The sequence below is a fragment of the Tenrec ecaudatus genome, chromosome 2 (genome assembly GCF_050624435.1).
Source record: "Tenrec ecaudatus isolate mTenEca1 chromosome 2, mTenEca1.hap1, whole genome shotgun sequence".
Lineage (NCBI taxonomy): Eukaryota > Metazoa > Chordata > Mammalia > Afrosoricida > Tenrecidae > Tenrec > Tenrec ecaudatus.
The window spans coordinates 210625983-210649267 of record NC_134531.1 but is presented as its reverse complement, the minus strand read 5'-3'; the positions used below and the strand labels follow the sequence as shown (position 1 = coordinate 210649267).

The window sequence follows — 23285 nt, the reverse complement described above, 5'->3', positions numbered from 1 at the left end:
GCTCATACAACTCTTATCACAATCCACACATATACATACATCAATTGTATAAAGCACATCTGTACATTCTTTGCCCTAATCATTTTTTTCCTTTTCTTTTTTTACATTTTATTAGGGGCTCATACAACTCTTATCTCAATCCACACATATACATACATCAATTGTATAAAGCACATCCGCACATTCTTTGACCTAATCACTCTCAAAGCATTTGCTCTCCACTTAAGCCCTCTGCATCAGGTCCTCTTTTTTTTCCCCCTCCCTCCCCGCTACTCCCTCCCTCATGAGCCCTTGATAATTTATAGATTGTTATTTTGTCATATCTTGCCCTATCCAGCGTCTCCCTTCCGCCCCTTCTCTGCCGTCCATCTCCCAGGGAGGAGGTCACATGTGGATCCTTGTAATCAGTTCCCCCTTTCCAACCCACTCACCCTCCACTCTCCCAGCATCGCCCCTCACACCCCTGGTCCTGAAGGTATCATCCACCCTGGATTCCCTGTGCCTCCAGCTCCCATATGCACCAGTGTACAACCTCTGCCCTATCCAGCCCTGCACAGTAGAATTCAGATCATGGTAGTTGGGGGGAGGAGAAATATTTATTTCTAATGACACATAAATGAAAATGTGTCTTAATGCATGGTACAGCATGGGTGATAGTAGTCTGGGTAGACCAGAGAAACAAATCCATGGACACACATGTGTATAAGAAAGAGATTTATATACAAGAGCACTTAACATTGAGAAAACAGCCCAATTCAGTTCAGATCAAGCCCGTAAGTCCAATATTAGCTCATATTTCCGCTATCAATCTATAAAGTCCTCTTCAGACTCACGAAACACATGCAGTGACGCCGAATGTAGATCACAGACCAGTGGATAGAAAATCTTTGGATCTAGTGTCATTGTTAACATCTCAGTGCTGGCAGGGGTCTCTCTGTGGCCTCAGAGGTCTGGTTGCGTCCATGTGGCTTGTCTTCTGCAATGTCTCCCAGGGAGTAGCAGAGAGAGAAGTGTCTTCCTCCTCCAAGGAGGAAGTACCAGATTTCCCAGAATTCTCAGAAGGCCATGACCACAGAAGTCTCATTGGCTATCTCCAGAATGATGGCCTAGACTCCACCCCTACACTCTTAATCCTTAAACTGATACCAGATTAGGTGACTATCGCAGAGGGCATATCTGCATGTGGGCAGACCCGCCTGGAGATGGGTAAGAGGAGCAGTGTCTCGTCTCGGCTCCTAAGACCATCAGAAATGTGTTTTCCGATGGTCTTAGGCGACCCCTGTGAAAGGGTCATTCGACCCCCAAAGGGATCGCGACCCACAGGGTGAGAACGGCTGCAGTAGAGGGTCTCAGCAGTCTCGGGTGAGTACCATTAGAACTTTTAGTCTCCAGAAATGAGAAAATAACCTTCTGTTCTTGATATTCTATGTTTCTATTTTTATTACAGCAGCAGCAGAAGACTAAGACATTACCCAACACTCATCAACAACAGAGTGGACAGCTTGGGGTACTTTCACACAAGGGACCAACCAGGAACTTGCACACTCAACAAGCAGAAGTCCCGGGCAGGCCAGGAGTGCCCCGAAGGGAGAGGCAACCACTACAGGAGAGCACAGGCGGGCTTCCCAGGCCCTGGCCAGGGAGCCGTTTATAAGGGGCACGTTTACAGGCATTTGTTCAGTGTGTGGAAACCCATGTGTGCAGTTGCTTATGATACTTCAGTCAAAGGAAAAAAAATACACTCTTAGAATGAAGCATTATGATACCTATTTTTAATCAATAAAAGAACTAAAATAAAATCTAAGGAATCGCACCCCCCCCTCAAATAAGAGCTAGAGTAAGGAGATTAAGAGGTACAGATACTGAGAAATGTGGTATATAAGCCAAATCCTGGGTTTCCATACAACAAAGCCTCACCTAGCAAGCTACTCTTGTTCTTCCCCTGTCCGGAGTAAGGATGGAAATTCACAGGCCTAAAGAAGCAGTTAGTCCAATGGACCAATAGACCACAGGAACATCAGTCTCCAAGATCCATCTACCACTACCCACTGGCCTAAAAGGGACCAATCACGTTAGGTGGTCCTGGATAGTCTGAGGGCGGGGTAGGGGAGGGTACAGGATGTAGAACAAAACTCAAAATCATAAAAAAAGACCAGGCTTATTGGCCAGATAGACTGGTGGGACCCCCATGCCTATGGCCATTAGTCACCTTCAGGTCTGCAACTGAACTCATTTCCACAGCTCAGTTTTCAGCCCAACAAGAGACAGGTCGGTAAGAGGTGCATTAACGCCACAGAGGCAAGCACACTCGATTCAGCTATTTGAGATGAAAAGGGCAGCATTTACCCAAGGACAAAGGTTCAAAAGGGTTAGGAAAGAAAAGAGACTGGAAACAGGCGACACAGGGAGGGAGGGAGGGAGCATGCTACATCATGTTTCATTGTGGGGATTGCAGTCAGTAAGATGGAGCAAACCAGGTAAGCCTGAGGGGACAGCAACAGGTGTGATGAAATGCCATGTGCATGAACTGTTGAATCTGCTCTGCAAATCTTGACCCCATTCACAATACAGGGGTAGGGAGAGAGAGCAAGGGATGAAAGGGACTTGTCAAGAAGCTAACTTACACACAAGGAGACGCCAACAACAGTTAATATCTTACAGAACTAACCCATCTTCTCAACAAGGCCGTCATGGAGGGAAGAAGGTGGTGACAAATGAAGTGTGAAGAGATCATAAAAATCAAACACTCTACTGGCCCTTGGCAGTCAAGGAATGTTCTGAAGCCACTGTCACAACTCGGGCATGTGACAAGGGCTGTTCTACCAGGCTGGGTCCAGGCAAAATCAGGACATGCAGTTCACTGAGATCGCATACAGGGCTGGGACACCTTGAATCGATAAAGAGCTGGGTGCCACATTCAGGGCAGCGGCGGAGTAGCTGCTTCGATATCACCAAACACCTCGCGCGATCTGGTTCCTTAGCTTGGATGTTCCAGACAGAGGTTTCGTTGGACATTCCGGTTACCTGGCTTAAGAACATGTTTGGTCTTTCTATTCTACATCCTGGTTCGTTAGGAATTGTATGGGGGTCTTTAAAAGCTGGCAGATATCCAAGGCACAGTTCATCTCGATTTTTACCTGGACAAAAGGAAAGCCAGGCAGAGAACTATGAAATGTGTGGCCTGTCGCCGCCACGCCTCCTGTGCCGTGAGGTCAGAGCTGGTGGTGTGCAGCTCCCATTACAGACCATCCTGATCACAGTCTATAGAATTCGGGTAGAAAGAGGGCCACGCAGAACTAATCTTAAAATTCTTATGGAATACAAATATTCCGTAACCACAGAGGCTGATGGAACCCCCAAACTATTTCCCTGTCGTAATCGTCAAACCCCAGAACAAAACACCCCTGCAAGTCTTCTTCAAACCTAATGCCAACCAAGCCAAACAAAAACCCACTGCCATCGAGTCAACCACAACACATGTCGACTCCATAAGACGGGGTAGAGCTGCCCCTGTGGGTTTCTGAGCCTGTCATTTTTTCACAGTTTAACAATGTCAGACATATCATCATGTCTCAGACGGTTCAGTGGTTCTGTCACCTTCATAAGGGTTGTGTAGCCTTCACAATTAATTCTGGGGCACTTCTCCCTCCTTGTGCTCCTGTTAGCTCATTTGCTGCCAGTCTCCCGTCATGTCCCTTTGACGCTCTCGATCCACCCTCTATCGGTTGAGAGACAGTAGTAACTCTTTACAAGCCGAAAGCCTCATCTTTCTCCCCTGGAGCGGCTGGGGGTTTGGGCACGTGGGTCCTAAACCCGAAAGGCAGTTTAACTCAACGTGTGCGAGAACACCGGCTTTAAGGAAAGTTCTTTCGGATCTCTCTAGGATGGAGCTGACTGACGGCAGCAGGCCCTGAGGGGCAGGGGGTCTGTCAGGGAAAGGGACAATTTGGAAAAGGAGAGGGAGAATGGTTTGCTCAAAGAACGTAATCAACTCTCACGGAACGTTGCACCTGGTGACTCTTGAATTGGTACCATTTGCGGTGTATCCTCACAGCCATCAACTCGGTGCTGACTCCTGGCAACCCTGTAGGGAGGGTAGAGCCAACACTGTGGGTTTCCCAGACGGTAACTCAAGGGGAACAGAAAGCCTCACCTTTCTCCTGTGCAGCAGCTGGTGGATCAGAACTGCTGACCTTGATGTAAACAACCACCAGGACTCCTGCAAGATCTTTTTTTTTTAAATTAAATGCAGGTACAAAGGACAGGTAAGTCAAGGGTCACAGACGTCAGAAGGCCAGACAGAAAGCTTTGCGGCCAGGTGACCAGGGATGATGGCATGGAATCGGTAAGGCTGCACAGGACAAATGGGGTGGCTGTGCTCCAAAACTTTACTGAGACACTGAAATCTCAACTCCCTAGGGTTTCCTACATGATAGACTATGACTCTTCTTTGTCCCGGTCGTCTCTCCCCAACACTTTAAAATGCAGACACCATTCCTGCCAACCTCAGACACGGAGCCCAGGTGAGACCAGACCTAGAGCTCTACCTAAGAAATACCCAAGAATCCCAAGACAGGCGCCTCCCAAGGGGCTGTGGCCTAAGTCCATCTCCTGCCCATGAATGAATACGGCCTGCCCAGTGTTAGGTAGCTCCAATTTTCCCTTGTGGGGTGGGCAGAAGCATTTCCACAAATAGCATAGTATGCAGATACATTCAAAGCAAAATAAAAACAAGGCACTTAGGGAAAAGTGCAGCCCCTTAGCTTTACTAGACAACATGCCTTTGTTCCTGCGCATCCAGGAAACCTGCAGCTGTCTTGGCTGTCGCCCCAAGATACCTGGGGTCGAGCTTGGCCAAGCACGTCAGCTGACACCTCAACATGGCCCGTCATCGGGGGAAAGGTTTCACTGCGTGCCAACGGTATGCACCGCAGATGGCTCTACTCAACACGGTTCACACCAGACCTGCACACTGCTGCTGACGGGTTCCCCAAAACTCACCTCTGCTGTCCAGGAATCAGAGTTCCATGTACAGCCCCCCACTGCTTTTCAGAAGGTGCGCGCAGTTAAATCAAAATAGTCACTGTGCATGAAGCTGCTGGAATCACCTTATAGAGCGATGCTTCCCGGTAGGGCGTATGCGCTGCCTCCCGAGCAAGCTCGGGAAGGGTAGAAACGCTCTCCATGTGCGTGTCTAAAGCAGCGGCTGCTGGTGTTGCGATGGCTACTGAGCACCTGAGACAGCCGGGGGGCGATCAAGAGCTGAACTTCATCTTACTTCAATGTCACCCGTCACTAGAAGCTAGTGAGCCAGCAGGGACCACCGGGCTTGGCAGCGCAGCCTACCACTCAGGGTGAGAGACGGAGAATCACGCTGCCAGGAACACGTCCCTCAAGGTACAGCATGCCCTCGCGTCGGGGGTGGGGTAGAAGGCGACTGCTCCGACCACGGCCACAGGCTCCCTCCAATATGAAGGAGCAGATGCAGCACTGCAGGCGAGTTCTCACACCACCTGCGGCAGCTCGAGCTGCACAGGCAGCAGCGCATGCTGCCCTTCAACACGAAGGCCGCCCGGGTCCGGACAGGAGGCCCACGCTCCATGGCAGCCTTCAGGGCCAAGGGCGTGCCTAGCCTCCACAGCTGGTCCCAGGCAGGACCTCACAGCCTCTACGCACGGGTGTCAAGCAAGACATCACCCTGTTCTTCAAGGAGACGACAGGGCGGAAGGGGCAGGCAGAAGGGCTCGCTGCTTCACGAGGTGAGGTCACTGCGGGGCGCGGGATCAGCAACCCAAAGGCACTTGGTCCGACTTCAGCTTCTTGGTGTGCCCGTTGGGGCCAGGCTGGGGGCTCTTCCATCGCTGCCTCTTCTTCAGCTGCTGCTGTAGCCGCTCCTCCTTCTTCTTCAGGTAGCTCGTCATGTTGTCGAAGGTGGCCTTGTACAGACTGCTGAAGCTGTCCCCCACACCAGCCGAGCCTGGGGCAGAGACAGGCAGAGAGGGCAGATGCAGCTCCTAAGGCCGCTCCCTCCCTCCGTGGGGCTCCATGGCCAGAGGGCTGACTGTCTACAGGGCTAAACGAGGGCACTTCCTAAACCAAACGGAACAAACCGCGCCACCCCGTGCATCAGAGTAGAGCTGTGACCCACAGGTTGTCAGTGGGTGAATTCAGGGGACTAGATTGCCAGGTATTTCTTGCAAAAGACCCACCAAATTTTCAGCCAGTCCACAGCTGAGCGTGCTCATGGTTTGCACCACTCATGGTCTCCCTGTGCGTCCCACATGCCCAACACTGTCATGCAGGGGACCCCACTGCGTACAGCAGCATCACCTGCCTTTCTGAGTGGACAACGGGCCTTGCTGCTGAGCAGGCTGTTACGCTGACACTCTCACCTTCTAACATGGTCCAGTTCCCACGAAGATAGCTGCAGACGTTCTTCAGCGTGTCATTTTCAGTGACCGGCTGCAGAAGACAAAAGGGAAACTGTTTAGAAAAGGGCATGGCGGGACCCACAGGCAGGCACTGCCCGGCACCTGGGATGGGATGGGATGGATGCAGCCCTAACCTGGCTGTGACGCCTGGGAGCCCATGCTGTCACATGAAATACCAGAAAGGTGTGAGGAGCCCAGACCCAGTTCAGTAAGCACGTGACGCTATACAGGGGCTTCCACAAGCTTTATGGGACTCACGCCAGCAACACCCTGTAATAAAGGGCACCCCCAGGTTCCAGCCGGGGAGACCCACACAGAGGTCAGGGCTCACCCTCATGGAAGTGGCTGTCTCTCCACCCCGACTCCTCTCTCCGCACCAGGAGCTTCCCTGCTCAGCTGAGAACCCTGTCCATGGTCCCAGGTACTTGACTCCACTATAGCTGACACTGGGAACCAAAAACTAAGCCACACCCAGGAGGACCTCAGTGTTGACAAGATGTGTGTGACGGGCAGCCGTGGTGAAAGTTCATAGGCGAAGGCCATTTTCCAACTTGCGGAAGCGCCTACTTCCAGACATCATCAGTCAGTCACTAGGCTAGAAGCCCTGCTTCCCCTGCGCATGCGTGTACACACACACACACACACACACAGGGACTGAGAAGTGATAGAGGGGGAGTCAGCATCGAGTCCCGACCCCACCCCACGGCTGAGGGGACCGCACAGTCCAGAAGGATGAGTCTCACCTCCCACTGTCCCCGAACTGGCTGGCAGAGCACCAGCGGGGCGTCCTTGCTGTCCTGCAAGACCCACAGTCCCTGCGTCTCCTCAAAGGCGACGTCCCACACTCGGTGCTGGAAGGTCAACTTCTGCTTGTACACCAGCCGACGCTGGGGGGCGTCCAGCTGGAAGATGTAGACCACGGGGAAGCTGGGCACGGAGGGAGGGAGAGAAACGGTGTTGTTTGGCACCACACCACCACGAGCAGTGTGAGCACTGGATGGCAGAGCATGCCCAGCCTGCCAGCCTCAGAGGAGTGCCTCTCCTGGTGGGGTCCCAACCCAGCAGCCTTGGCACTCATGGAAGCTGGGGGAATGTGCCGATTTAGACCCACCCAGAGCCGCTGATCAGAACCCTTTCAACAACTCCCCCAGGTGATTTCTCCATCAGTGGGGCGTGAGAGCAAGGATGTTACTTTGAGGACTAAGGTGCGCCTGTGAAAGCTCTATTTTCAACTGTCTCGTGTGCCGGCGAAAGTTGGGCATTTGATAAGCAAGACCAAAGAACGGATGCATTTGCGTTACTGGGACAGAGAGGAGTGCTGAAAGTACCGCGGACTACCGGAAGGACAGCCCAGAATGCCCCTTAGGGAAAAGGATGGCGCGACTTGGTCTCGGGTACTCTCAACACGTTGTCGGGAGAGACCAGGCGCCTGGGGAAGGTAAAGTAGAGGGAAGTGAAAGAAAAGAAGCCCCTCAAATAAATGGGCTGGCACCATGGCTGCAACACTCAGACCGAACACAAGAACACCCGCGAGGCTGGCGCAGCCCTGGGCGGCATCCCGTGCTGCTGTGCCTAACTAGGAGGAGGAACCTACAGTAACAGAAGTCATGAACTACGAGCTTTTGTTTTTAATTTCCTCACAACCATTCATCAACCCTCTTTAGACAGGTAGCAGGCCAAATCAGCTGGCCACTGTTCTAAAAGATAAGTTCTGATGCAAGCACCTGTCCAGCAATACTGTCCCCACCTCCTCGTCGCCCTGATGTGGGGGTCATCGTCTGTTCTGTCCCATAGCAGCCCTACATACAAACAGAACTAAAGGTTGCCTAGCCCCGCATCATCCCCACAGCGCACTCCACACCGCAAACACTCCTACACACACACACACACACACACACACACACACATATCCCAACCTGCATCGTAAGCAATCAGAACCTTTCTTCCTGTTGGGTCCAAGGGATCCACAGGATAGGATCCAAAGGCACTGGGGCTTCCTATTAGGAAGGGTCACCTGCCCCGTCTGGGGTGGGGCGGGAGCATCTGTCCAGTCAAGTACTGGGGGCTGTTCTGTCCAGTCAGCAACTCATATATTCAGCTCTTAAGAAGTAAATTGTGTCTAATATGCTAGGGAGAGACTGTTCTGTCCAATCAGCTCAGAGCTAAGGAACATTCTATGTAATCGGCTGCATCAGAGGCAGGGAGGAGTGGGGAAGTGGAAGTCCAGTTCACTCAGCTCTCAGGGAGGACTGGATGATGCACACCAGTCAGTGCATAGACCAGGGATGGGAATGGGCTTGGTACCAGGCAGAGTGAATTAGAAAGTGGATTTCTGCAATTAAAATTTAACACCTTATCATTTGATCTCCCTTTTGACCCATTTTAAATTTCTTCTAGTTTTTCCTATGTTCTGCTTTCTTTCCAAGGAGGTTTTTCTGTTTTTCTTTGCTCTTGTTGATGGTACTTTTGTACGTTTTCCTGTAAATGAAATCCAGGAGGGGTCACTCTCTAGAGATAGTAACTGGAGGAGTAGTTTCCTGGAGGCACAGCAATGGAGGGATGTGTGTATTCGGGGGAGCAGGTAGGAAGGAGTTAATAATGATGAGTTAAAGAAGAAAGTGTTCTGAAATTGACAGTGGTGATGACTGTACGACTCTTCTCAATATGACTGAACTATGGAATCATGTGTGAATCATATGCCAAATGAACTGTTAAAGGCAGTGGCCACTGACCCTCTAGAAATTTTGAATAGCAAGTGAGAGAGCACCTTTAAAGAAACAAACCACATCCCCCACACACACAACAGCATCAGCAAAAAGCCAAACCCACTGTCCCAACAACGGCTCAGTTCCCCTCCTTTAAGATGATGAGACCTGCAGGATCAATGCCACAATTCACACACCACCCCTCATCCCACCCCCCGGCAGCTGCACCCACATCCACCACCACCATCATTACCACTAACACCACCTCCACCACCACCTCTATGTGGAACTAAAGCCACACATGGCTGCCAGGCACATACCTGTCACAAAGCAGGGCAAAGCAGCTGTCCTGGCGGCAGTACGTGATACGGGACACAGCAAACCTCTGCAAGGAGAGGAGACTCAGCTGTCACCACCACCGGAAGTTGCCCGGCCAGTGTCCGGCCTGCTGCTGCACCCAGGGAAAGGAAGCGGAGGGAGCTGCAGACTGTCCTGACAGCCTGCACCTCACTTCACACAGTTCCGCCTCGCAGGCCCCATGGCAGAAGATTCCCAAGGCTCTGGCCCTCCCTGGAGAGCCTGTGCAACGTCTCCGCAAGCACACTGGTCGGCAGCAAGGAGAGGGCAAGACAGGGTTTGTCATCCACAATCCCCAGGCTCGAGAACCCAGAGTGCCGCCCTGCTTCCTAGCAGATGAGAGGTTACTCTAGGAAAAAAACACACACCTCAGAGCCACAAAAAGTTGGGGGGGAACCAGCGGGGACCGCCCAGCAGTGGCCCAGCCCCTCGGCAGGGGGTGAGAGAGCCAAGCCAGCCACCGTCCTCGCCTCAGCACCCTTGCGTTGCAGCAATGACACCAGCGCATCCTCAGGGAGTTGTGTGGGTTAAGTCAGGGCAGCCAGCAGCTGGAAGTAGCGCAGGCTGTCAACCTGCCGAGTCCTTGGTCCCTGACCAGGCCTGGCCCACTCACTTCTGAGTGCCTGTGAGGACAGAGGAGCAAGGGTATCCCACAAGGGATGAAGCAGACCTGTCCACCCCTTGCTAGCTCTCTCTTAGAACTGGAGTTCACACCACCGCATGGACGCCAAGGTGCCACTGACCCCTCAGGACTACAGGGGTTCCATGCAAAGTTCTCAGCTGGAGGACACACAGCCTACTGAGCAGCACCACACAGCGGCTAGCAGGCCCTCACGACAGCGGGTCTGAGCAGAAACAGAAGCCAAACCCAGGCCCAGGACCTCCTTGGAGAAACAGCGGAGTGGGCAACTGGCGAGCTCTCCAGGACAACCAAACTGGCAGGCCTACCTTTCCAAATAAAAACCACCCGGCTACCTGAGGCTTGGGCCATGTCATGGCAGGGACACAAAGCAGGGCTGGGCAGGGATTCAGAGACTGCCACCAAGAGGCGCATGGAAAAACCAAGAGCCTCTAGTGTTTATAAAGGAGCGGTCAGACCGTCAACGAAAGGCCAGTCAGCGTGTGGGTAAGGGCAGGCTCCAGACAGTGTCGGGCTCTGGGCGTCTCCTGAGGCTCCAGCTTCCCTATGCAGCGGGACCATCCTGCAGATGCAGTCCCTGCCAACCCTCGCTGGAGTCTACTCTGAAGACAAGGACGCACAGGAGGCTGGAAGCATTAGAGCACCAGTCGCCTCAACGCTACCTTCCCAGCTGTGGCCCTGGGGTCACCACCTAGAGGCTCAGGGTCTCTGAGAATGAGCCCAAGGCCGCTGACACCCTCAGGGAGTGCAGTGCCCTCTGCTGGCACATGGTGGCGCCCTCAGCTCACAACAGAGTGAGGACAGTGCACACCCAGAGCCCCCCCAAAGGCAGCATTGTCAGAGCAGCTGTGTGTGTGTGGGGGGGGGGGTGTCACCTGCCCCAGGCTGAGATTCCTGAGCAGGTTTCCACCTTGAAAGCGGGGGTGCTGGGGAGTGACTGAACACACACCCAGCACTAGTGCTGACCACAGCGGGTCCAGACCAGAACCCACCCTCCACCCCACTCCCGAAGGACGCCAGGGCCAGGAGGCAAGTGAGTGACAGCTGCAGGACAACAGTGACACAGAGGGGCCAGGGGCCACAGGAGCCTGGCACTGCGTGCCCCAGACAGCACCCAGCTGGGATCACCTTGCCCCAGGGAATGAGGACCAGAGACCAAATAGGCCAGGCACCAGGGGAGGGTCCCCAAGTCTCCCAGGCTCTACCATGGCTGGTCCTCCACCTCACACCAGCCACCAGTCAGACGAGGAAGAGGAAGCAACCATCCACACCAACTCTACAGGCACCCAGGACCAGCCCCGCCTGAGCATGAGCTGAGTCTCTAAAACAGATCCTAGGACCGCTCAGGTACCAGTGCTCGCAGTGCTCAGGTGGGAGAGACCCTCCAGAAATGACGCCGTCAGGCGTGCAAAGGGAGGGACACAAGGAGGGACTTACACACGGTTCCTGCCACAGGGGAGAAGTCTGGCACTGATGCCGAAGAACCCCGGGCGCAGGCACAGCTTACCTTCTCGCCCTGGGACTCGCCGGGCTCCTGCAGGCTGGTCAGCAGGCAGTGGTGCAGCTCTCGCCCGCGCCGGTACTCCCAGAGCCTCAGCGTGGCATCCTGCACAGCAAACACATGGTCAGCCCAGCGCCCACTGAGCGGCCAGCAGCCTCCACCCCACACACCCCTCACCCTCACCCTCATGGGGGGGATGGCAACCCCACAGCACAAGGGTCCAGCCTGTTCTAGGAGGTCAGAGATCACGCCTGGTGGGCTCATCTGAACAGTACAGTGTGTACACACACACACAGACAAACACACACTCTCTCTCACTCAAGCAACCACCATGAGGAGGAGCCAGCCTCAGCCTGCTGCCATACCGCTCAGGAACCTGAAGCACTACCGAGCAGACCCCCAAGGAAAAGGGGCATGTGGGCTGCCAAGGTGAGGGGCTGCTCTGTACCCTAAAATCCCCCCTGGGCAGCACCTTCGGCACCCTCCCTGGGCCTGGCAGCCACAGACAGCACTCACCCCAGAGGTGGACAGCAGCAGCCCCGGCTGGTCGGGCACCACAAACACCCGGCTCACAAACCTGCAGTGGGAGCACGAGGACAGGGGGTGAGGCAGGCCCCGTGACGTCAGTGTGCTAGGGAGGCAGCCTGCCAAGTCGGAGAGCAGAGGCCTGCCTACCCTCATCAGACACGCCTGTCCCCAAGAAGAGGAGTCGGGGACACACATGCAGTTGTCAGGCCCACACCAACAGCACAGGAGGATTCAGCAAGGAACGCTCTGGGCCAGCCCTTCCCCAGGCATGCTACCTCCCCACCTCCCCTGCCCCTCACATCACAACACGCCTGTCACGGTGTGAGGAACGGACCGATGACCATAAGAGCCACAGAAATACCACGTTGTTGTCTGGGGCCTGTGGAGTCACTTTCGACTCATAGCGACCCCACGAGGGCCTTGCTCCTTCTCCCTGCCTCCACTTCACCAAGCACGATGTCCTTCTCCAGGGACTGGTCTCTCCGGACAGTGCCAGAAGCAGCTTCAGCCAGGAGCATGACCAGCATGGACCGGGGCGCGGGGTATGGAGGGTCCACAGGGGCTCTGCGAGGGTCTGCTAGCCAGTAGCTGCCAGCTCCTCAACCCGCCGGCACCACCTTTGGCTGCTTTCTAGGCTGGCCTGTGCCGAGCTGGCGAGCACCCAGCCGCAGCACATGGAGCATGGGGAAGGGCACTCACTCGGTGTGTCCCAGGCAGAAGGACTCGATGCTGTGGGGCGCTGCCAGCCAGCTCACGCGGATCTTCTCGTCACGGTCGGCGGTGAAGACATAGCGATCATCCGGACTCACCGCCTGCGTTTCGGGGACAAAAGAAGAAGATGCAGAGACTGACTCTCTGGAGCTGACGCTGAAACACCCTGGGTCCCCCACCAGTGTGACACCCCTAAAGGCCTCTCAGGAAGGAGCCTGCACCCAGTGTCATCAGCTCAGGGCCTGGGGATACCAGGCCAGCTCCCAATCCCACCTGAGCCCCGCCACCAGCCCTGACTCAGCTGGCCCCTCCTACTCCTCCAGCGCCACCTGCAGCTCTGGAGGCTCTGTGAAGTGAAGAACTCCCCTGCGTGTCCTGCCCCCTGACTGCCATGTCCTCCAGCCACGCTTCAGGTCCCCAGCAACCCCTGCCTTCTTCTTAACCCCCTGAGCCAGCCCCAAGGCCTGTCACTTCCTCCTCCAGAGCCTGAGGCTCTCCCACTCCCCTCCCCAAGTCCCAGCTCAGAGGGCCATCTCAATAGGATGGGGCAGTGCCCAGGGCAGGCCTGGACCAAACCACTCCTTCCTACCTCCAGCTACCTCCCCAAACCTCAACCCCTCCACATCCTCCTCTAGGGGCTCCACAGGGCGACCCCTTGTTCTAAGGCACATCACCCCTCACCCCATTCTCCTCTCCCCTGTCGTCTGGAAGGCACTTCCAGTTGCGCCCCTCCCTGCCTGCCCAACAGGCCCCCCAGAGCAGCTCTCAATGGAGGTGGCCCTGCGCTGAGGACAGACGCAGGCTCTCTCACACCTGGTTACAGGGAGTAGCCACGGGGGCACTGCTGCTCCTCTCCCTGCTCAGTACACAACCCAACCATGTCGGGCACTCGGAGCGAGGGAGCAGGTAGTGCCGGAGACACACACGCGATTCACCTCTATGAAAGCAAGGTCTTCCCGCACTCTCGCTGCTCTGAAGCACGAATCCCCCCTTCTGTTCCCCTGCGCCTCCTCATGCTTCACCACCACCACCAGCGTAATTGTGTAATAACTCCTCCCAGTGACTACTGACCGCCTTCTCAGGGAGCTCCTGAGCCACCCACCCCCTGGGGCGCTGCCTCCATCTCCCGGAGGTCCCCGCCCAGTGCCTCACAAGAAACCAGCCAGGAGCTGAAGGCAGCCCAGCTGGCCCCCTAATGCCTCGCCCCTCCCCCCCCCCGCAACCCCCCTCCCGCATAGCAGATAGGAGAGGCCGACGAAGGCAGGCCACTGCCCACGTACCACGTCCAGCAGCATCGACAGGTGTCCCAGCTCGAGCGTCCCATGTCCCTGAGGCTCTGACACGGAGAAGGAGTACACATCCCCAGACTTGTCAGCCACCAGAACCTTCTCCTCGGAGGCGGTGAAGGCCAATGCGGTGCAACGCCTCACCACGGTCCTGGACGGCCAGGGGGGAACCGGTCAGTCAGCAAAACCAACACTCCCACCTTGACGCCGCGCCACCCGCTGGAGCTGGGTTGGTTCTCCCCCCACCAGCCCCAGCAGCCGAGCCAGCGCCCAGCCAAACCTTCCCTTCATGTCTTCCCTGTCCCGACAAGGCCTGATCGAGGGGAAAGCACAGGCCATGAAAATAAAGTTCTGTCCACTTCACTGCGTGTGAAAATTGGCAAAACAAAGTGCTAGGGGAACTGCTCTTGGACCCCAGAACCTCTGCTCTGCCTCTGAACACTGGCCAGCTTCCCATATGCCCAGGGCAAGCCCATCCAGGGTGGAGGGCCTGCCTGGGAACTGCTATGGCAGGACCATCTATGACAGCCCACCTTTTTGACCCCCACCCTAGATGGTGGGGCCACCCTGACAGCAGGGGCTAGGTTCTGTCCAGGTTGGCAAGACAAGCACCTGGGTGATCTTCCACGGGGTTGGCTCCCCTTAAACGAGCACTCTCACAAATTCAGTCCTTGGCCAGACCCTGAAGCCCATCCCATTTACAAGTCAGGTCACAGTGGTGGCATTAGCCCTAGCAAGTCCGGTTCTGGGGGGCACTCTGCTTCTGTAAGTTGGGCAGACCCCGTGCATTTCAATGGGGCATGGTCATCTGACTTCTGCCCTCTGACAGAAGATAATGAGCTCTCCACAGGGCAATATTGCTGGACCTCCTTTACTTCAGAGACAAAGAGGTAGCACTTCCCAAGTGCAGAACAAAGCCCTGAGCCCCATGCGGCCCTTGAAGAAGAGTGGCCCCCCAGTGCCTGAGGAAAGTCCCTGCCCCAAACACCCAACACATGCACCTGCAGCAGCCTGCACTCCCAGCTCAGAGACAAAGGCCTTCCAGCTGTTCCCTTCATCACTCCTCCCCTCACCAGCTTATTGGTGCCACTGGCCCTGTGGAGGAGGGCTGCCGGGTGATGGATGCAGAGAAAACAGGGACAGGAGAGACAAAGAAGCTCCAGGGCGAGATTCATCACAATCTGAGCGCCATCACCCACAGACAGCCCTGAGGGACCAGCGGCCCAGCGGGTTCTCATGGGCTCATTAAGCAGCTGTGACAACCACTCCCCCCCAAGGAAAGCCTGCCCTTCCTGCACCCTATTTTGTCCCAGCCTCAGTTGAGAGCCCCAGCCTGCCTTGACAGCCAGCCCGCCCCAAGGGGAATCCCTTATCCAGTTCCTTTGTTTCATGCTCTCAGGGGGGTGGCGGCAAGCAGGTGTGCCGCCCGCTGTTCGGGTTTGTAATGGGGTCAACGGTATCCCCCAACAGTACATGCTGAATTCCTGAGTGACCTCAGGCCTCCACAGAGGAGTGCTCTTGCCTCCTCTCCTTCCCCAGGGACACAGGGTGCGGTCTCTGCCTCCTCCTCCCCCAGTGCCTCGAGCGATGGCCTCAACGCTGGACATAGCTTCCGGCTCAGTGTCCCAGAGGTAGCGCTCACCTCAAGAACATGGTAGTCGCCAGTGTCACCTGCAGAACTGTCGCAACTACGTGCAGATTCAACAACGGGGGCAGGGCAGAAGCAACGTTCACAATTCACCAGACACCACGGGTGAGGCCCAAAACTGAACCACTGGGTCAAAGAAGCTCATGAGCAGCCATCTAAGGAGCACCTGTTAGCCTCCCATGCAGAGGAAACCCACAAGGTGCACGCTGGACTGATGATGAATCACACAAGCACCGTCTTCTCAAGCCTGAGACCAGAAGCACTAAAGAGGCCCAGCGGCCGCTCCGCTGCTCTGAGAAGGATCCCGATGAAAGATGCCGGGGGGGGGGGGGGGGATGTAGAACAAAACTCATAAAACACATGAAAAAGACCCCATTCACTGATCACATAGGGACTGGTGGAACCTCCTCAAAACACACACACACACACACACCACCACCACCACCACCACCACCACCCACCCCAACACTCTCACTCCCCCTCCAGCTCGATTTCCAGCCAAACATCAGACAGGTCGTCTAGACAAGAACAGCAACACTAGGGAAGTAGCCCCGCTTTTGAACAATCAACCACTTCAGGTCAAGCGAGCAGGATTTCCCCAAGGACCAAGTCCAGAAGGGCTGAGAAAGAGACAGACAGACCCTGGAAGCAGAAACATCAGGACAAAGGGGGTCAGTGATGTCATGCTGAAATGCTGCCCCCGATGGCATGCAACAGAATACCCCTGAACTGACTTTAAAGCTGCCCTGCTCTCTAGACCGCCCTTCACCTCTTAAGAAAAAGCTTAAATGATCGACGACCACAAAATCATAAGCTTTACTAAATCAAAAGAGAAGTGTGCTAAACTCTTGTTTTGTTGCCCTGCCCTCCACCTGGACGGCCGTGCTCCTGCAGGTGGTCTGCCTCTGTGCTCTTCCCTCTGCAGCACAGTGAGAGCAGCCCTGGCATCCCCAGAGGACTCAGGTGATGTGTCTTCTCAACGTCCTTGGGGCTTAGGGCCAAAACAAAGACGTCTGAGGAGCACGAGCAGGACTGCGGATGGGTAACAGGTAGTTTCCCGAGGACCGCCCTTGCTAGCCTCAGGATAAGCAGGCGGACTGTCACGATGGAAAGCATTTTTCCCAGCGAAGACTGCCTGGCCTTTTTCTCACCAATGCCATTTTGCACTTTTCTCTTTTTTAACTATTTTAGTAGCAGGCCCATGACTGTCCTATATCCTAAAACACAGTCTCTGTAACTTTCTGAACTTACCTCTCTGCCTTAAATCTAACTGGATCAATCGATCCCCTGGAAAGCTTCTGCTTGGTTTAGAACTTTTTCACAGAGGGCACCCTAATGGGATGGAGACAAGGCTGAGGGAACTTGCTGGCAGTCACTTTCAAATGGGTTTTGTTTGGAGGACACCACACATGGATGACCAGAAAGCCTGGGAGCGCTACTTAGTAGCATTCGTTTTCCCCACACATGAGGAAAATTAGACTACAAAATAGCATTTACCCAATGTTACAACTTAGTATCTGCAAATGTTACACTTGCACAGAGAAACTAGAAGTTTATCCCTAAGGATTATGTCTGGATGGTGAGGGGGGAGGGATAACAAGGGCAGCCAGTAAGAAATCCAAAGGCCGGCAGGAAGTCAGGGGGAAAGCAGAAAGGCCACAATGGCTGTCAGGCGAGACTGTGACGCTTGCTCTCGAGCAGGGGTAGCTGGAATGACGGACGAGCTGAACAGAAGACCTCAAAGGGCAGCTCCAGGCGGTAAGCGTCGTATAATAAAGCATGCCAAGTGTTTGAGGTAGAAAACCAAACAAGGACATCGTTACCTCTCATTCCTCAAGCCAAAAGGGCTACAGAAAGGAACGGATGCGTCGAGTTGTAATCTTGGGGGTTTTAATAAGTAAGAAGTATCAAAAGACACTGGGCGCTGGCCGACAGCTGCACCGCTTCAGGTGGTAGCAGCCGGTCAAGAACCAGCCAGAGGTCCAAACTCCCCTCAGGGCAGGCGCTGCTGAAGACCAAGCTGCAGAAATTGATAGGATAGCAACAATTGAGATGTTTCAACCAATGAATGGAAGACTGGAAGCAGTCACTGGTCTAAGTCACAAATCCTGAAAGACGGCTGTCTACCTGGCCAACCGACTGGAAGAAATCCCTATTTGTGCGCATTCCAAAGAAAGGCGACCCAACAGAATGCAGAAGCTATCAAACAACACCGCTAATATCACACGAGAGTAACATTTTGCTGAAGATCATTCATAAATGGTTCCAAGAATACATGAACAGGAAGTGGCAAGACATTTAAGCTGGATTCAGAAGAGGTTACGGAACGAGGAGTTTTTTTTGCTGCTGTTACATGGATCTTGGCTGAAAGCAGAGCATTTATTTGTCCCTTGTCCACTGTGCAAACGTATTTGACTGAGCGAGTCCTAAGAAAACTACGGAGAACATGGAGAAGAACGGGAACTCCAGAATACCTCATCGTGCTTATGCAGAAGCTTTGCGTGGACCAGAGGCAGTCTTTCAAAGCGGAGAGCTGCTGTCCGGGTTAAAGTCAGGAAAGGTGCACATCCTGGCTGTATCTTTTCACCCTCCTTATTCAATCCATATGCTAAGCAAGTCACCTGATGAACTGACTACATGAAGAAGGCCGCATCAGAACTGGAGCAAGGCTCGTTAACCACCTGAGCTATGCAGATGACACACCTCGCTTGCTGAAAGGGAGGAAGCTGGGGGGGGGGGGAGGGGCGGATTTTTCTTGGAAAGTAAATCTCAAATCTAAAGACTGTCATACTGACCGATCCAAGCAACCCTTACATCAAACCCAGTATCTCAGATGTTGTATAATGTCAAATACTATCCATTTTGCATAAATATATAGTAACACAGTTTCATTGTTCACTGTGTATTACTATTTTGTTTTTAAATAAAATAAGTTGGTGCAGTTTTGTTCAAATATCAGTTGGGCACAGGCAGGTCACAGAGAATAGGTACTTAAGAAATGTCTGTAGACCTAGTGCTAAAAACCGAGAATGACAGCGGACTACAGATAATGCTGTCACTTAGCCCAATCACTGGTGGCATGGACTGAGGTCTCAATCCCTGGTACCGCAAGGCCACAGGAACACCAAGTTCTAAGGGAGGAAAACAAGTCCAGAGCCCCTTTCTACCCTGCCAACTGATTGGAGTCAGCCCCCCTCACTCATCAGCCAATGTGAGAGGGGCAGTGCCCCACCCCCTTTCCTTCCTTGGGGGGCGGAAGTTAGGAAATGCACATAAAACACTAAAAACAGGGCCCAGCACATACACAGTGGTCCATGTTAAAGGCTTATCATTATTGTCACAGTCACTGTTGCCTACAGACATGCAAGCTTATGACAGCTTAATGACTCAACATTAGTGTTTCATACCTGACACTCAGACATTGCCACGGGTTTGTACGGAAAAGAATCAGGCGCTTACTGTCATCGGTTAAAGCAAAATAACGGCCAGACTCAGAGAAGGTGGACGCCAGAATCGTCTCACTCCCCTTCTCCACGGGCTGCCCATCTTCCCTGTGAGGAGAGAGAGAAAACAATGACACCATCCAGGCTCTTTGAGGCTCGTGTAGCCAGAATGTCAAACTAAACCAGTGGCCACTGTCAGTAGCTGACGTGCCTCATTCTGAGGGACCTCTGAGTAGATCCAACCAGCCAGTAGAACCAACCCTGGAGCACATCAGCCATCTCCACCACCCCAGGAGTCTAGTTAGAACACAAGGGCATATTATTAAAGTGGATTGAGAGGGTTCAACATAGCTGAATTTGGAGGAGTAAAATCTAAGCAGAAAAGAGTTTGGCATACACACCGGAATTAGAATAACTGAGCTGAAGGACCCTCGGAGAATATAAAGACCCACCCTTCCATGGACATGAACTTCTCCAGAGTCAATTAGACTAAAGGAAGCCACCACCTGAGGCAGACACATACTCTCATTAGGTAATTTCCTGTATCGGCCTTCCTATGCATTTTTAATGCATCCATTATTCCTAGGGACCGCTAAGACAGTTAGTGCCTTGGCTCAACACTAATTAAAGGTAGTTATAAAGTCCTAATAGTCTGAAGGCCTAGTTTGAGAGTGCAATCCAAATTTCTGGACTACGGGGGTTCTTGTGGTAGCCACACAGTGTTGCTGAAGGTGGCTCCCATCAAGTCGATTCTGACTCCAGGTGACCCCACGTGACAGGGTAGAACTGCCACATGCGGTTTTCTTGGCTGCAATCTTTACAGAAGCAGCTCACCAGGCCCTTCCACGAGCCACCCAACAACTGCCGTTGAGTCCATGTCAGCTCACGATGATCCTGGATAGTGTTCCCAAGAGTGTGAATCTTTACCAGAGCAGACAGCCTCATCTTTCTAACCAGAGTGGTGGACTTGAACTACCAACCTTGTGGTTGCAAGTCCATCCCTTACCCAACAGCCCCCCCGGTTCCAAGCCCCAACTTTTTGGTTAGCAACTGAACATGTAACATTACGTTAACCACTTTACACTAGCCACCACAGAAAGGTAAGCAAAATGAGGCCTTGGGCAAGAAAAACCACCTGCTCCAGGATCCTATTAACCCAGCCATTCATCGGTCCTGAGGTGATTTCTAGTCATCTCACCCTTTATTTTCCGGTGGCTTCTTTTCTGCTGCACTGCAATCATACATGAAGAGGCTGTCGCCACTGCTAAAAAGAAATAGAAAATTACCTTAAGAGGAATTCTGTTACTAAAAAATGCTGGGAGCATTGATTCAATTCCTATTCAGAACTGACAAGACTAAACTGGCACGGTTCTGTGCAAAACCATCAGCTAGCTAAAATGTGAGGGGGCTTCCAAAGGTTCATGAAAAAGAGCATTGAAAGAATAATGGACATTTCTCCCTACAAACTTTGTGAAGCCTCTCCAAGACTCAACAGAAAGTTACACACTGCTCTTCCAATGGCTAGAGTCAATGTAACAGGATTCTGTTAGATTATGTCCTGGGGGGGTTGAGTTTCCTATGGGAATTTTGCACCCAAATTCAAAGCTACCATTGCTTATTTCAAAATCTGCCTGGTACAACCCTTGCTTACCTGGAAAAGCCCCCATGGCTCCTAAGCACTGATCACTATGGGAATCACCTATGTTCCCAGTCAGACCTTAAGCGCTTTTCAGTTTACGTGTACTTGGATCACCCACATTCCCACTTCCACCTTCACCCGGTGTCTGAAAGAGTATGGCACCGGGTCCATCCTTAGGAGTGAGACTGTGTGCAACAATGTAATGTGAAAAGTAGTCAGAAACCTTGCCAGCCTCCATAGTTAGTTGTTCAAAAGCCTATAGGTAGAGGCAGTGACTGGAGGAATGGTTCCCTGGGGGTGTGGCAGGGGAGGTTGGGAAGAAATGGGGAATAGTGTGCTGAAAACAAAAGCAAGAACGTGGCAAGCACGTTTAGCCAGCACATCGTGGACTGCAAGTATCAGGGTATCAGAACTCCCCGGAAACGGAACAGAAACAAGAGGGCGAAAGTGACCACCAGTAATACCTCCAGTCTCGTGGGTCAAGACCATTCGGTCCACAGTGACCGCGCCGATGTCTAAGCTCTGCGAGTATGTTAAAGGGGAGTGAAGTTATACAAAGCAAAAGTAGACTCTGTGGAAGGCCACAGGGGAGGGGCATTCGGATGCCAGATGCGCGGAAGGACAATTAAAGCGCAGTCAGTAGACAAGGACGGAGGCTGTGGGAGAGCGAGCAGGGAACTGGCTCAGCAGTCTCCCCGAACTCGAAAAACAAGCGCCCAAACTACTAGGCAAGGGCAGGGCCGCCGTCAGCTGCTGCCCCTGGGCAGACCGGCTCCTGGCCGCGAAACCAGCTTCTGGTCCTCCCAGGCGCGCGACCCGGGACCGCCCAATTCACGCTCAATGTCACCTGAACCCGGAAGTCGCAGGGGCAGCGCGGTCCCGCCTCGGCAGGCGTGCGGGCAGCAGAGGCGGGTCCTGGGGGGGTTGGAGGGGAACCCAGACCGAGGCTCGCGGCCGGGCCGAGCCCTCGGTGAGGAGTGTAACCACAGGGGCGGGCGTGCGTGTGCCAGCCTCCACCGCGCCCGCGGCCCGGCTCGCCGACCCACCCTCCGTCCCCCTCACCTCTGCGCAAGAGAGGCGGCCAGGAACCGGCTGCCGCCCCGCACCACCAACACCTGCCCGCAGAGCGACAGCCCCGCCGAGCGCGCCATGTGTTCCCCAGGCGCGCCGCCGTGCACGTGAGCGCCCGGCCCCCGAACCGCTCGGCGCCGGCGCGTGACGTCATCCGCGGTCGCCGGTGGTGACGTCAGCTCCCAGCCAGGGGGCGGGGCCTGAGCTTTGCGCGGAGAGCATGTTCCCCTGCAGTCCTCCAGGGCGGTGCTTCACAGCCTTGCTCCTGGGCGACCCTCTCATACAGGTCCTCTTGCTGTGGTGACCCCCCCCCAACCATAACATTATTGTCGTTGCTACTTCATCCCTGTCATCTTGCTGCTGTTACGAATCGTCATGTCAATATAGCTGATATGCGGGATGTATTTTCATTGTTACCAATTGAACATAAGGAAAGCATGGTGATTCATCACAAAAACAATGTGTAATTCTATATTGTGAAATACTTATTTCTAATGACAAATAAATGAAATTTTGTCTTGAAGCATGGTGTAGCATGGCTAACAGTCTTCAGGCCGGGTTCTCCTAGGTGGGCGTATCTGCATGTGGGCGGACCCGCCTGGGGACTACAGACAAGCGAGCGGTGTCTTGGCGACCCCTGCAAAAGGGTCATTTGAGAACCGATGGTCTGGACCGGATCAGTCGCTCATCAAATGTAGGGGGAAGGGGGGGGGAGGGGACACGTTATACTAGCTAAATTCGTCTGGGTGGTTGCAATTGCTTGCTCCTGTTGAGCATTCTCTCCTGACTAGGAGCTCTGTTTAGATGCGTTTGGGAAGTTTTCCCCTGAAACTAAGCAATGCCCAGTACTTTCTTGTTGCTTCGTAAATACGAGTATTCAAAAAAATGCTTGACATTTTGGTGGTTTCTCAAAAACTTACAACAGAGAATCGCCACTGTTGTTAGTTGGCGTGGAGTCCATTCTGACTCCTGGCCTATGTGTTCGATTCTGCAAGTTTCAAACCATGAACTTTTCGATCAGTTAGTAATCACTTAGCCATGTTTGCGCGCACACACACACACACACACACACCCCAGGGCAGAGAGAGAGTGTGAGTGAGAATCATAGGTTCAGTTTATCTCTAGAGAACCCTAGGAACCATGACCTATTGTTCAAAGCAAAATCACAGGGGCATCAAGATTCAAGGAATTGGAAAAAGACACTTCCTGTCTTGATGGAAGGAGCGGTAAAGTACATTACAAAGGTCATAGATGAGGGACGAAACAGAGAATTAGGGCCATTTTTGTGAACAAATGTTCCAAAAGTCATCCTCTGGCTAAATTAT

The 23285-nt window shown here is 53.5% G+C and overlaps 1 protein-coding gene across 3 annotated transcripts; it reads right to left on the bottom strand.

The window, feature by feature from the left end:
* Nucleotides 1-22103, bottom strand: WDR4 (WDR4 tRNA N7-guanosine methyltransferase non-catalytic subunit). Of its 3 annotated transcripts, none has more exons than XM_075542264.1 (11): nt 21952-22103; nt 20449-20514; nt 19215-19358; nt 14154-14310; nt 12862-12974; nt 12151-12211; nt 11641-11739; nt 9457-9521; nt 7175-7358; nt 6393-6462; nt 1-5977 (listed from the first exon to the last, which is right to left on the bottom strand). In XM_075542264.1, exons 1-11 carry the CDS (start codon nt 22038-22040, stop codon nt 5784-5786), a joined length of 1242 nt encoding a protein of 413 aa, XP_075398379.1. In that variant the 5' UTR covers nt 22041-22103; the 3' UTR covers nt 1-5783. The 3 variants fall into 3 exon arrangements, with proteins under 3 accessions (XP_075398379.1, XP_075398380.1, XP_075398381.1); XM_075542265.1 differs by having other exon boundaries at nt 20449-20511; XM_075542266.1 differs by lacking the exon at nt 21952-22103 and having other exon boundaries at nt 19267-19358; nt 20449-20472.
* Between the last annotated feature and the right edge of the window lie 1182 nt (nt 22104-23285).